This window comes from Bos mutus, chromosome 3 (genome assembly GCF_027580195.1).
Source record: "Bos mutus isolate GX-2022 chromosome 3, NWIPB_WYAK_1.1, whole genome shotgun sequence".
NCBI lineage: Eukaryota > Metazoa > Chordata > Mammalia > Artiodactyla > Bovidae > Bos > Bos mutus.
Window position 1 is genome coordinate 19,298,669 of NC_091619.1, and position 14,537 is coordinate 19,313,205.

At 57.0% G+C, this 14,537-nt stretch overlaps 2 protein-coding genes across 2 annotated transcripts; one reads left to right on the forward strand and one right to left on the reverse strand.

The window, feature by feature from the left end:
- Positions 1–641: 641 nt before the first annotated feature.
- Positions 642–3,242, reverse strand: KRTCAP2 (keratinocyte associated protein 2). The gene is given in 6 exon segments (XM_005898679.3): positions 642–801; positions 1,038–1,104; positions 2,475–2,538; positions 2,677–2,831; positions 3,163–3,206; positions 3,208–3,242. Coding segments are annotated over 6 exon segments (486 nt in total). The 3' UTR covers positions 642–680.
- A 593-nt stretch (positions 3,243–3,835) lies between these two features.
- TRIM46 (tripartite motif containing 46) lies at positions 3,836–14,382 on the forward strand. Its single transcript, XM_070367298.1, is given in 11 exon segments — positions 3,836–3,981; positions 5,378–5,639; positions 5,874–5,915; positions 5,918–6,216; positions 6,851–6,994; positions 7,115–7,210; positions 7,908–8,161; positions 8,651–8,772; positions 9,682–9,984; positions 11,054–11,351; positions 12,384–14,382. Coding segments are annotated over 11 exon segments (2,277 nt in total). The 5' UTR covers positions 3,836–3,918; the 3' UTR covers positions 12,778–14,382.
- The last annotated feature ends 155 nt before the right edge of the window (positions 14,383–14,537 follow it).

Here is a 14,537-nt window from a genome sequence, read left to right on the forward strand (position 1 = left end):
TTTAGCAGCAGCAGCAGCAGCAAGATGTTTCCTAGTCCTTTGGTTACAAGACAGGAAAAAAATGAAGGCACTCAGACCAAAGAGGATAGAGACAGTGATCAACCTGGGAGTCTTTCTAAACACAGGCATCCGTCCATGCTGGAGAACACACAGGTTTAGAAGGGCAACATCAGTAGGGAATTCCCACCTGCAGACTTGGAGCAGAAGTGCCGGAGGGCTCGTTTGCTCAGGGTGGAGAGCTGGAATAACAAAGCCCCCAGAGGTGTAAATGGAATCCCGTGGAGAGACCCAGGGGTGAGGGGCCTTTCCCTCGTTTACTCCTCTGTTTCAAGATCTATTCCAGCTCCGATGAGCAGGCCTTCCTGCATTGCAGTCTTCACCTCTTTTCCCAAAAGGCAGGACTGCAGATCATTCTTATGCTTTTCTTCTATGAGACTCTTACACAAGCATACGCCACTCCAGTGCCTGGCAAAGTGCCTGGCACTGACGGCACTCCATAAACAGTTGGTAAAAATGAACCTTGGAGGAAGGAAAGCTCCTCCATCCCCAAGGACTGAAAGCAGCAGGTACCCATCTGCCGCAGCATTCTGCACATACCCATGTACACGCATGGGCAGGAGAGGCCCACAGTGTATCACAGCTCAGAGCTACAAAGAACCAACTTTATTAGACATTCAGGGTCAATTTCTCTTTTTGCCCTTGCCCGTAACCTTGGCTGGCGTGAGGACTGGAGCTGTCGCCTGGTACAGAGTGGAAGAGATCTTGTTGATGTAGTACAGACCAACCATGGAGAAGATGAAGCTACAGGGTGAAGAAAAACAGTGGTGGCATTAATAGGCATGCTGCCAACCTGGTGCCTCCTACAGCAGACACCAGCATGAGGGAAAGAATCTAGGCTCAGGTTTAGGAAAATGGGAAAGGGGACAGGAAGGAGAACAGAGCGGGAGGGAGGTATGGGGAAGTCTGGAACCATCACAGGAGGGTCAAGTGCCAAAGGGCAGGATGCTACACCCCTTATCCAGCTGTCAGGCACTTACCAAGTGGTGACACAGACTCTGTGGATGAGGCCTGATGCAAAGAGAGCCAACAGGAGGCAGAGGAGAACTGGGGAGGCAAAAGGTGACAAGGAGGGTGGTGGTCAGAATGGAGACACCAGGCATTCATATTTGGGTCTAGGAGAAATCTGGGGCTCTCTGAATCTTGGGGGACCTGCTTGTAGAGGTAAGGCATGACAGCAAGGGGACATCAGATGGTCTTATCGATACCCAGGACATGGAAGTACCAGATGCATTCTCATTTCCAGCTCTGCCCCAAATATCACCTAACTTCCCTATCCTGGCTTGCATCCAGTAAAAAGGAAAGATGACAGCAGAGTCTGAAGGGTAAGGCTTGCTTGCATTTGAGGAAGAGGGTCACGGCCTTTTCAACAGAAGCCAGCCAAAGGGGATCAATTCACTAAACTGGCTGGCCAGTGCTGGAAGTGAGGTTCTCACTCCCTGGACATAAAGTGGAGAGCGGAGTGTGTGGACACACACACCCATGGGGGCAGAAAAGGGTCTCCAGACAGCCAGAGTAGGACTGGAGAGAAGGTGGGAGGGCAGATAGCAAGGGCAATCCCACCTGCCCAGCTGAGGAGGGCAGGTGAAGAGGGCCAAGCAGCTTTCCCATGACAGAAGCTTCTTTCAGAAGCAAATGAAGACAATACACAGAAAAACAAAACCTAATAGAGAGATGTTCTGCTGTATGGAAGGAGCTCTGGAAGCCTGCAGAGCGGCCAGGTGAAGAGGGCAAGAGGTAAGGAGGGTGAAGAAATGACGGCCACAGTGACAGGTGAAGGCTTCACAGGAGATGGCATCTGCTATCAATTTGGGGCATGTGGCATCCTTAGGTGATCTGGCCTTGACGCCTAATTTGCTTTATGAACTTAATTCTCCATACGTAACTAAATCATCAATTCTTGAGTACATGAGCAACAACAAGGATCCTTTCAAATGGAAAACAATCTAACAATTATTCTACTTTGGTGAGGATTCCTGCTGACACAGAAAGCTGGTGTTATCTGATACTTTAGGCTCTTCACAATCATCTCAAATACAGTTCATTAGTATTGGGTCCATGTCACCTTGGAATCCTTCAGTGAATTTGGCCCTTCTTTTTCTGGTGGAAACAAAGAACACCCTCCTTGGATATATTCATTACAGGCGCAGACCTGCCTATTCCCTCAAACCTTCCCCGGAAACTGGCCAGAAAGTAAATGAGTTTCTTGCTTTCAGAAGCCCTTTCTCCTAGCTCCAATTCCAAGAGTAAAAAGTACTGTATCCAAAAGTATCATCTGTTTTCAGACAGTGAGTACACATGGTTCCTCAACAATCTTTACTGTCTAAGCACCTGGAAGTTCAGCACAGTGTTGGAGGAGATTAGAGGTGAGGCTTACAAGAAAGGGTTCAAATACTCAACCTCAAATTTTCACTTACTCTCAGGGAAGATCTTTGCTTGGAATCCTTTGCCAAAGACAAGATTCTCCAGATTATTGAAGGCCTGGGTTGAGGGAGTTAAGGCGTCGGTCGTGCCATGGGGGCTGAGACGTGCGGGTTAACGGGAAGGGTACAAGCCTACCTGACCCTCCACCCTTCCTACCCTCAAACAACTCTGCCCACTCCCCCGCTGAGAGGATACAGTGAGAGAGAAGACGAAAAGGCCGGAACCAAGCAGGCCGCCCTGGATGGTGAGCCACTCGGTGGAGGCCAGCTGGCGACTATACATCTGCATCCCAGCGAAGAGCAGCAGGGACAGGAGGGAGGAAAGCGCCAGCGACGTGCCTGTACCCACCACTGGGGCGGGGGAGAGGAGAGACGGAGAGTCAGGCCCAGCCCTCCCTGCAGGAGCCGCAGGCAGATTCAGCAGGTCCGGGAGTTCGAGAGCCCGATCACTTCCAAGCACTCCGGGGACTGCAGCCACCTTCCCCAACTCCCCACACCTCGCGGCGACCCCCCAGGAATTCCTCACCCTGAACCCTCCCGCCCCGTGGAAATGCCCATCGCCTGGAACCCAGGACACGTCAGCTCTGTGGGGAGAGGACCAGGAAAGCTAGTCCACCCAACTCCGACCCCAACTAGTCCTCCCGGGTTGGTGGGGTAGAGGGGATCCCGTTGGTCCCGTTACCCATCATGCCCTGCCCTTGGGTCCAATCCGTGCTTCTGCCCAGGAGGAGAGCCGAACCGGGGACGATTGGCTGTGCGCATGCGTCAAGCCCTAACGTGGCCTTGTTTCTCCCTTAACGCCTTCCTCTTTCTCCCCCTCAGCGCCTGAATGCAGCGCCCTCTTCCTGCAGGGAGGAAATATTGCGTCTAAGGAGCATCCTTGGCCACCACCCTGGTTCCCGGCTCTTCCCCGCACCCAGAGCATCTGCTGCCTCTCAGTGCAAGCTGCACTTAACTCTTCAAATCACCGGGCCCATGGACTGCTTCTGTCTTCTTTGTCAATTATGTCAGCCTGTTCTTCAAAACTAACCCCCCCCATGAACACTGCCTTGATATCTCCCGTGGACTCTTGCCCAAACCAAAATCTAGTCCTTCCATCCTGGAGTCTATCTTTCTCTAAAACTATCCTTCTGCTTTCTATGAGTAAGATTAGAAGCCAGTGAAGAATTTGAACATAAGAAATGGCTCCCCCTCAAATACCGTTCCATGTTACCTAACTACTGCCCCGCTACCCGACCGCCTTCTGAGAACCACGTGGGGAAAACTATTTCCCACCTCCTACCTCGACGGGCGCCGTTAGATGCTGGTCCCTGGAGCATGCGCAGTGACATCTCACCCTCACCCCTCCCCACATCCCCACCCGGCTCCTGCATTAAGCCCGGGGTTCGCAGCCGCAGCCGGGATCGGGCACCCGGGGGCGGGCGGGCATGCTAGGGCCATGGCTGAGGGTGAGGATATGCAGACCTTCACTTCTATCATGGATGCACTGGTCCGCATCAGTGTGAGTTAAGGTGGGGTCGAGGGGAGGGGGAGGGGGAGCATAGGGGTCCGGGGCAGGCCGGGACCTCGAACAGGTGGGGGTCCCGCAAGATGCTGGGATGTAGCCAGGGGGTTGTCAGTGGCCGAAAGGACTGGGAGGATCGGGATGCAGGTTTGAGAGGGTAATCCCGGGGGCAGCCCGGAGGTGAATGCCGTGAAGGCGTCCATCTGCTGGGGTGTAAGGAACATGGAGCTGCCTGGATACAGCGGGTGGCTTGGGGTAGCCTCCAGCCGTGCACCGAGGCTGGGGTTGCAGGGCAACGGGGCTATGCTATGAGGAAGGGGCGTGAGATTGGGTATTTTCCAAGAAAACTGAGAACAGGTCGGGGGCGAGGAAGGAGCCGCACCACGGTGCAGTTCCCAAATTGGACCCCTTCACGAGACCCCACCCCACAGCACCCCCACGCAGGGCTGCCTCCGAGCCTGCGGTTGTCATGGCAACCCGTGCCCGGCTCTCCCAGGGGCGGTGCCAACCCTGCTCCCCCCCACCACTTCCTTCCCCCTCCCTCCCTGTCCCTCCCTCCTTTGTGTCAGCTGCGCCCCTGACCGGGATGGCTGCGAAGAGAGGGACCAAGGTGAGGTGTGGGGGTGGGGCATAGCCTGAGGACCCCCGCCACCGAAAAAGGGAGGGGTACTTCCGGTGGGGAGGGGGCAAATAGGCGGCGCGCTCCTTTCTACCCTACCTTGGGAGGGGTTGCGACAGGCCGGGTTATGCCTGGGGTGGTAGCAGGAGAGCCGGATGGTGGGGGGCAAAATGGTATGGGTTAGGAGGAGCCAGATGGGTTAGTGATGGGCAATGGAGGCGAAGGCGGCTGCAGGCCGGAGCCACCGCAGGAGGACAGACAGGGTGAGCAGGAGGATGGAGAGAGCCTGGTTATAAGGAGAAATCACGCGGGGGAGGAGGGAAAGGGGGATGCCAGAGAAGCGGGGAGGCGGGGGTTGGGGGGGGTGGCCTCTGCACAGAGCTGCAGAATGGGCGGTGTCCTTGAGAGAAGTGCCTGGGGCAGGCTGCCGGGAGACGGGGGGGAGGGGGGCAAAGGCCAGGTGAGAGCGGCTGTCGGTCCGGCTGAGACTAGGACAGGGGGTGGGGCTTGAGACTGGGGGAGACCTGAGCTCCAGCCATCCCTCCTCCTTATGTATGTAGCTCTGCAGGAGGGACGCATGCTGGGGACACGGAGTTGGAAGGCCTGTGAACCAGGCCAAGGCTGATGCTGGCGAAAAATCCATAGCTTTTCGGGTCCCTTGTAGTTTTTCTTCCTCATTTCCAAGAACCCTTGGGTCTTTAAATGCAGTTGAGGCGCCTCTTGAGATATACCCAGGTGTCCAAGCTCTGATCCAACCTCCTGGTCCCTCCACAGACGAGCATGAAGAACATGGAGAAGGAACTGCTGTGCCCAGTGTGTCAAGAAATGTATAAGCAGCCGCTGGTGCTGCCCTGTACCCACAACGTGTGCCAGGCCTGTGCCCGGGAGGTCCTGGGCCAGCAGGGCTACATAGGCCATGGTGGGGACCCCAGCTCCGAGCCCACTTCTCCTGCCTCCACCCCATCCACCCGAAGCCCTCGCCTCTCCCGCAGAACTCTCCCCAAACCAGACCGCTTGGACCGGCTGCTTAAGTCAGGTGGGGCTGGCACCCATGGGGTTGGGATGGGGATGCTGGGATGTCCATCAGGAAGATGGAAGGGGTCCATCCCTGGCCAGGGGCACCTGTCTATTTTTCAAGGGGTACTGCCCATCCAGGCTCTGCTAAGAGCTGAGCTCTGGCACAATGAAAATTAATTCTTTAATTGAACAGACTTCCCCCACCCTGAGTCAGCTGTGATTTTCACCTCCCTACTTCCTGGCCCATCCACAGGCTTTGGGACATACCCCGGGCGGAAGCGAGGTGCTCTGCACCCCAGGTGATCATGTTCCCGTGCCCAGCCTGCCAGGGCGATGTGGAGCTGGGGGAGCGGGGCTTGGCAGGGCTTTTCCGGAACCTGACCCTGGAGCGTGTGGTGGAGCGGTACCGCCAGAGTGTGAGTGTGGGTGGTGCCATCCTGTGCCAGCTGTGCAAGCCCCCGCAACTAGAAGCCACCAAGGGCTGTACCGAGTGCCGCGCCACCTTCTGCAACGAGTGCTTCAAGCTCTTCCATCCCTGGGGCACCCAGAAGGCCCAGCATGAACCCACCCTGCCCACCCTCTCCTTTCGCCCCAAGGTGAGCCAGCCTTTGCAGGGCCTGGGAAGGGGGGGAGGGCATGGTGGTGCTGGGTGGGAGGGCATGCCCGGCACTGTGGGCTTCCAAAAGGAGGTGGCCACAGGTTTGCCATTGCCAAACTCCTTTTTCTATAACAATAAAGGCACTGGACAAATCTTTGAACATCTTTGAGCCTCCATCTCATCTGCTGAATGAGGCTTGTAATATATCTGCCCTGCAATCTCCATACCTGCAGGGTTGATGGGAGGATTCCTGAGATAATGTTTGTGAAAGTTATTTATATACAGTGAAAAGGTCTGTCATGTATTCATTCATTGAACAAATATTTATCAAGTACCTGGTGCTATCCTAGGTGTTGGGGCTACAGCAGTAAACAAGATAGACATGGCTAATTATTAACCATTATTGTTATTACCACATGCAGAGGAAGGGAGGAGCAAGGTGGTTTGCAGGAAAGGTTCTCCTTGATTGCCAGGGCATACCAGCAGGTGGCACCATGGAGCACCGCGTCTGAACTCCCCTCCACCAGCTTGCGGCCGGCCCAGGGGAGGACAGGCAGGGAACTGCCCTGTGGTAGGTCAGCACCCTTACACACGCCATTGGCTGACTATTTCCTTGCTGTTTTTGTCCCTAGGGACTAATGTGTCCAGATCACAAGGAAGAGGTGACCCATTACTGCAAGACGTGCCAACGACTGGTGTGCCAGCTCTGCCGTGTGCGGCGCACCCACAGCGGCCACAAAATCACGCCAGTGGTCAGTGCCTACCAGGCCCTCAAGGTGAGGACCCTGCCTCATTCAACACCAGGACTGCCCACACCCACACCAACTCACCTCTCCTCTGCACTGCTGGCTGCTTCAGGGCCAGGCGTGATGCCCACCTCTTTCTTTGCCCCTCAGGACAAGCTGACAAAGAGCCTGACATACATCCTGGGAAACCAGGACACAGTGCAGACCCAGATCTGTGAGCTGGAGGAGACCGTGAGGCACACGGAGGTGAGGGAGGGCACGGAGGTGGGCCCTGGGTCCTGCCTGGCAGTGGGAGCAGGAAGGGGGTGAAGATGGGCACAGCCCACTCGCCTGGCTGCAAACTCAGGAAGCCCATGTGGGGTCCGTGGATGTGTCAAGGCTCTGGTTAAACCAGGTTGTCAGAAATGGCAGTGCCCCAGGCCAGGCGGTACCCAAGGCTACAGTGGAGACAGGGTGTCTATCACCCTGGAGAGGGAGAGCTTGAAAAGCCCCAGGGATGGAGCTCAGATGCCTTCAGGCTCAGCTGCCTGCTGGGGATGGCACACATCCTTGGACCAAGGAGGGTGAGGCGATGGCTCTGATACCTTTTGCCAGATTGCTTGAATCAGCTGACGTGGGGAAGGGCGGTAAGGATGGCACAGATGCTGGTGGACATTAGTGTGATCCAGGTGGATATTAGTGTGGTCGTGGCCTCTTTTATTTGGGGGAGTCCTCAAGGAGTCAGGATCATGGTGTGGGCCTCCAGGAAGATTAACACAAATGGTCAGGAGTTGAGCCTATGTGGGTGTACAGGAGACCGTGGAGCCATGAGCCTGGTCCCACTTGAATGGGTAGGTAGGATTTCCCCAGATCCTTTGTGATCCTAGTCGTGGTGTGGTGCCCCAGGAGGCTGGAGCAGATGCAGCCTTCAAGAAGGAGGCAGTCAATGTTGCTCTCTGGACAGGTGAGTGGTCAGCAGGCCAAGGAGGAGGTGTCCCAGCTGGTGCGGGGGCTGGGGGCTGTGCTGGAGGAGAAGCGGGCGTCACTGCTTCAGGCCATTGAGGAGTGTCAGCAAGAACGGCTGGCCCGTCTCAGCGCCCAGATCCAGGAGCACCGGAGCCTGCTGGACGGCTCAGGTCTGGTGGGCTACGCTCAGGAGGTTCTTAAAGAAACAGACCAGCCTTGCTTTGTGCAAGCAGCCAAACAACTGCACAACAGGTACTCAGGGGGCATGGCACAGGGTCATAGGCTCCTGCAGGGTAGGGGCATCGTGGGTGTAGCCCATGTATCAGGCAGTGTCGAGAGTCCTGCCCAGCGGAGAGCTGGGCCCTGAGGACTTTTCACCAGGCCAAATGGATACCAGCTGTTGCCCAAAGGGACAGGGAAGAGAGCCATAGCCGATACCAAGGCTCTAGGGCCACACACGGCAGAATCAAGGGGAAGGGCGGTGGCCCAGACAGCAGTGCCTGACCCTTGGTGGTGGTGGTCGCTCAGTCCTGTCTGACTCTTTGTGACACCACAGACTGTAGCCTGCCAGGCTCCTTTGTCCTTGGGATTCTCCAGGCAAGAATACTGGAGTGGATTGCCATTCCCTTCTCCAGAGGATCTTCCCGACCCAGGGATGGAACCCAGGTCTTCTGCATTGCGGGCAGATTCTTTACCATCTGAGCTACAGGAAAATCTGACCCTTGCCTGCCCCCATCCCAGGATTGCCCGAGCCACAGAGGCCCTCCAGACATTCCGGCCAGCTGCCAGCTCCTCCTTCCGCCATTGCCAGCTGGATGTGGGGCGTGAGATGAAGCTGCTGACAGAGCTTAATTTCCTGCGAGGTGAGGAGATGGCCAGGCCCTATGTCCCATTAGAGCCTTCCTCCCTTCCTCCCCAGCAGCGGGCCCGGGGGGCAGTGCCCACCAGGGAACTAACTCCCAAGCCTCCCGCCTGGCCTGGCCAGCCATCCTGCCCACCTAGCCCACCCGGCCACCCCGTCCCACCGCGCTCAGCGCTGCTTCTCCCTCTCTTTGTTTGTAGGCTGTGGCCACCGCGGACTCTGCTCCGGAGCACCCCAGGCAAGTCAGCGGCCCTGCCCTGGGGGTCCTGCCCCCTCTGCCAGGTCCCCTGCCCTGCCCTGCCACTCCCACGCAGCCCGGCTCCCCACCCATGGCTTCCTTCTCTTTCCTGCCCTAACCAGACCGCCTCCACCATCCTCTTCCCTGACCCTTAATCCTTGCATTTCTGACTTTTTGTCCTTATGACCTTTGCCGCCTAGGCTTTCCTTCTCTTCCCCTGACCCTTCCTGTGCCATCGAGCTTGCACTGGCCCTCTGCCCCCGGTTTCTGCCTTGCTGCCTCTCCTCGCATCTGTCTCCCGTGCAGTTTCCTCTTCCTGTTCAGCACCCTCTTGCCTGGGTGGGCTCCAGTGGCCGTTACCTGCCTTTCCCTGGGGCTCCTCTGTATTCATAGACTAAAAAGGGTCATAGAAAGAAAGGACAACACGTGATCTCGTACCTTCATTTGACAGAGGAGGAAACTGAGGCCCAGATCGAGGGAGTGGCAGCCCAGGACTGGCCTCAGGCCACCTGCCTCTCCTTTTCCCGCACCCAGGGCCCAGACAGGCGTCTTCCCAGATCCCTCTCACTCGCACTCACCCCCCCGGCTCCCGCTGCTTTCCCTTTTCCCGCCCACCCTCCACACCATGCCCGTGGCCAGGCCGTGACTGACCCCCACTGTCTCTTCCAACAGTGCCCGAGGCTCCAGTCATCGACACCCAGCGCACCTTTGCCTACGACCAGATCTTCCTCTGCTGGCGGCTGCCCCCCCACTCACCACCTGCCTGGCACTACACCATTGAGTTCCGGCGCACCGACGTGCCGGCCCAGCCAGGCCCCACCCGCTGGCAGCGGCGGGAGGAGGTGAGGGGTACCAGCGCCCTGCTGGAGAACCCCGACACGGGCTCTGTGTACGTGCTGCGTGTCCGCGGCTGCAACAAGGCCGGCTACGGCGAGTACAGCGAGGACGTGCATCTGCACACTCCGCCCGCGCCCGGTGAGTGGGCCCTGGGTGCCTGGGACCCCGGCATGGACAGCTGCTGCTGGCCGGGCCCCATAGAGACTGCATAACCCAGTGGGTCATCCTCACTAGCTCTGGAGCCAGACTGCCTGGGTTCAAATCCCAGCTCTGCCTCTTGCCAGTGGTGTGGCTTTGGGTGAATTATTCACCCTTTCTGAACCTGCAGTTCCTCCTCTGTAGGTATTGTAACAACACCTACCCCATAGCATTGTTGTAAGAATTAAGTGACTTGCTAATGTGTAAAGTCTTAGCCAAGAATTTGAGCTGGTGGCTCAGAGGTTAAAGCATCTGCCTGCAATACGGGAGACCTGGGTTCGATCCCTCGGTTGGGAAGATCCCCTGGAGAAGGAAATGGCAACCCACTCCAGTATTCTTGCCTGGAAAATCCCATGGACTGAGGAGCCTGGTGGGCTACAGTCCATGAGGTCGCAAAGAGTTGGACATGACTGAGGGACTTCACTTTTCACTTTTCAAGGGCTCAATAGGGCTTCCCTGGTGACTCAGATGGTAAAGAATCTGCCTGCAATGCAGGAGACCTGGGTTGGGAAGATTCCCTGGAGGAGGGTGTGGCAACACACTCCAGTATTCTTGCCTGGAGGATCCCATGGTCAGAGGAGCCTTGCGGGCTATAGTCGATGGGGTCACAAAGAGTCGGACACAACTGAGCGACTAAGCACAGCACCAGGGCTCAATAAATGTTGGTCAAGTGACTCTCCAGAAAATAGCGGAGGCTCTGGAGTATAGGCATAATAGAAGAGGCAGCCAGAGCGAGTCAGCTGGGTCTGGGAGACTGGTTTCCATGCCCACTAGTCATCACTAAAACTCTTCCTGGGGTCCCATGCCCACTTGGGATGCCCTTTCTTCTTCCCTTATACTCCCCATTCCAGTTTTCCAGGCCCTGTTCCCAAGAGCCCCCTGCCCGTCCCTCGGCAACTTGTTCTGTGTTCTGAAATCTCCCAGTGTCTCGTGCTGACACCTCGAGATCCCCAGTGCCAGTGTTTGTCCCTGAAGTCCATCCTTCTGTCTTAACCCTCCCCTACTCCAGTCCTGCACTTCTTCCTGGATGGCCGCTGGGGCACAAGCCGAGAGCGGCTGGCCATCAGCAAGGACCAGCGAGCGGTGAGGAGTGTCCCAGGGCTGCCCCTGCTGCTGGCTGCCGAGCGGCTGCTGACGGGCTGCCACCTGAGCGTGGACGTGGTCCTGGGCGATGTGGCTGTGACCCAGGGCCGCAGCTACTGGGCCTGCGCCGTAGACCCAGCCTCCTACTTGGTCAAGGTGGGCGTCGGGCTGGAGAGCAAGCTTCAGGAAAGCTTCCAGGGTGCCCCCGACGTGATCAGCCCCAGGTCAGGCCCCTCTGGGAGGTATGGGGTTCTGGGGGTCTGGGTGGGGGAGCTGGGAACACGGCGGGGTGACGAAGGGAGCACACACTTGCTGGCATGGAGCTGGAAGGAAATCAGGAGGAAGTAACATGAGGCAGCCTGGAGGCGCTGTGGTCAGGAGAAGTGTGGGCTCCGTGAAAGCGTTTTGGAGGTTGATCTTTGGAGTGACTGGGGAAAGGGGCAATGGAAAAGGAAGCCATCTCCACTCCCCTCCATCTGTCACTCAGGCTAACACACTATCTCGCCAAGTCTCCGTGCCCTTTCTTCCTCACACCCCTTTGGCAACATCTTTTCACCACAAAACTTTTTCTCTCCAGTACTTCCTTCCCCCACACCTTGTCTCAGCCTCCTCAAATTCTTCCCTTAAACTTTCCTTCTCCATACCCTCTCATCCCCAGCATCCTCTTTTTCAGCCACCCACACATGCTCTTCTTCCCCCTCAGCACTCTATCCCTCAATACCCCATTTCTTCAGAAGTGTCTTCTCTTCAACATCAGTTCCCTCCTAAACCTGTGATCCCCAACCTGCATCCCCCAACACCCTTCACCTAAGACACTGACCCGCCCTCATCTCTCTCCCAGCATCCCCCTTCCCAGCATGTTTTCTCTGCTCCCGCCTCTCCCCACCGCTAACCCCTCATCCTTTCAAGATTCTCTAACCCTCAAAACCCTCTCCAGCACGATATCCCAGCGCCATTTTCTTCCCACTTGCCTGCGTTGGAAGCACTGCCTTTCTCCAGTGTGCCCGAGCGATACCCTGTCTTTCCTCCCCTCCCCCACCCCTCTGGCCAATGTGCTTGCCTTTCCCCATTCTCACCAAACCAAACCCCAGCCCTACATTATAACGCCCGTCTCTTCAATGTGTTCTCTTCTCAATGTCCCCAAATCAATCCTTGGAACTGCGTGCTCCCCGACATCCCATCCTCCCAACATCTCAGCCCTTGGGTACCATCTACCCCACCCCCGACATTCTTCTACCCAACACCCATTCCTGCAGGTACGACCCAGACAGTGGACACGACAGCGGTGCCGAGGACGCCACCGTGGAGGCGTCGCCACCCTTCGCTTTCCTGACCATCGGCATGGGCAAGATCCTGCTGGGGGCTGGGGCCAGTGCGAATGCGGGGCTGACAGGGAGGGACGGCCCGGCGGCCAGCTGCACAGTGCCCCTGCCGCCCCGCCTGGGCATCTGCCTGGACTACGAGCGGGGTCGCGTTTCCTTCCTCGATGCCGTGTCCTTCCGAGGGCTTCTGGAGTGCCCCCTGGACTGCTCGGGACCTGTGTGCCCTGCCTTTTGCTTCATTGGGGGTGGCGCAGTGCAGCTACAGGAGCCCGTGGGCACTAAGCCGGAGAGGAAGGTCACCATTGGGGGCTTTGCCAAGCTGGACTGAGCCTCCCGGGCCCCTGCTGGGCCCTGGCCCTCCACGCCTCCTGAAGCCGGGTCATCTCTCTGGCAGCTTCTCCCTTAAGCTCTTCCTCCCACATGGTCCTGTCCCTTCTCCTATCTGTGTCTTCCCAGGGCCTTTCTTGACCAAGGGACTCTCCTCTACTCACCTCTCTGGATGTCCCCCATTCTCCCTATTGCCTGTTAATCCAGGTTCCCACCCCCACCATATCTCTGCCCCATGCCCTGCCCTTGGCATCTTGCCCCAGTCATGGAGAGAGCCCCTGCCCCACACCTGCCCTGCGTTCCTCCCCAGGCTGATTGGGAGGGAAGGCACCCGGAACACTGGGCATGCTCCCCAGCTCTGCCCTCCGCCCTGCCAAGCTCCCTGCCCCATCCATGCTGAACTTCAGTCTTGGGGCAGAGAGGCTTTTTGGCTGGACAGTACCCAGGCACTCTTTGGTGAGGGAAAGGGACCCTCCCATCCTGCTTTATTTATTTGGGTCCCTGTACCCCCAGCCGCATGCCTTTTCTCCCCTCTTCTCCCCCTTGCATGCTGTAACCTGTCCTGCACCCATGCCAACGTGCCGAGTCTCCCTTGGGGTCCCAGCTGAGCTTGAGTGTCCCCACTGGGTTGGGCCTGGCAAGGCCTCTGGTGCCTGCTGCTGCCCCCCTGCGGTGAGCACTGCCAGGCCTGTGCCAAACAACAGCTGTTATTTTCATGGTTTATAAACAATAAACTGTGATGCCAGGCCTTCCTGTGATGTCTGCCTTCCCGGAGCCCATTCCTCTTAGCTTCTGTGCTGGATGTGGCAGGCCAAGGGGATGGCGGGTTCCCTGCTATTTCTCAGAGCAGGGGTGCGTGGTGGAGCTGGTGCCTGAGGGAAGGAGGTCCCCAAGCCCTGTGCTCCCCAGTCTTCTGCCAGACCTGTGCCCAGCCCAGGTCCAAACCGACCATGCCACCAGGGGGCACATCGCTCTGGTGGCTGCTTGCATTGGATACCCGCCCTCCCACCACCCCCACCCCTACCCCCATGGGGCGTCTGGGCGGAGCCCTGCAGGAATGCAACTTAGGGTGCCCAAAGAGATCAGGGGCTCCTGGCACAAGGCCTTTCTGTCTCCACCATTTCTTGGATTATAGGAGACAGCCTTCATTCAGCCTCCATGACCTTCCCTGAGTTCCAAGGGCAGAGTCAAGCAGTTGTTAATTAGGGAAAGGAGGGAATGGGAGACCAGAGAGAAACAGTCAAGGACAGTCTTGAGCAACACCCTGTTTCCCCATCAATGGATATTCACAATATCTTTGAGCTGTTTTGTAGAAACTGATATCCCCTGCAGGTGGGAAAAGTTAAAGATGGTATGTAGACCCCAGAGCAGCTGGTCCTGAAGGTCGATGATGCTGAATTCCAGTTACCTCACCACCAACCCATCAGAAAAATGTCCATGAGCTGATCATGTGCTCTTTGAGCAATTACTGTAAATCTCCAACTGGGGACATATGGTTTTGAGGGCATTAGCCCACTGTGGCCGCCTTCACCTGGCAACACAATAAAGCTATTCTTTTCTACTTCACCTAAAACTCTGTCTCAGAGATTCGATTCAGTCCTGGTGTACAGAGAAGCTGAGCTTTTGGCATCAGTGCGTCAGTCAGGGAGTGTGTGCGTGCTCAGTCATGTTTGACTCTCTGTGACCCCAAGGACTGTAGCCCGCCAGGCTCCTCCGTCCATGGAATTTCCCAGGTGAGAATCCTGGAGTGGGTTGCCATTT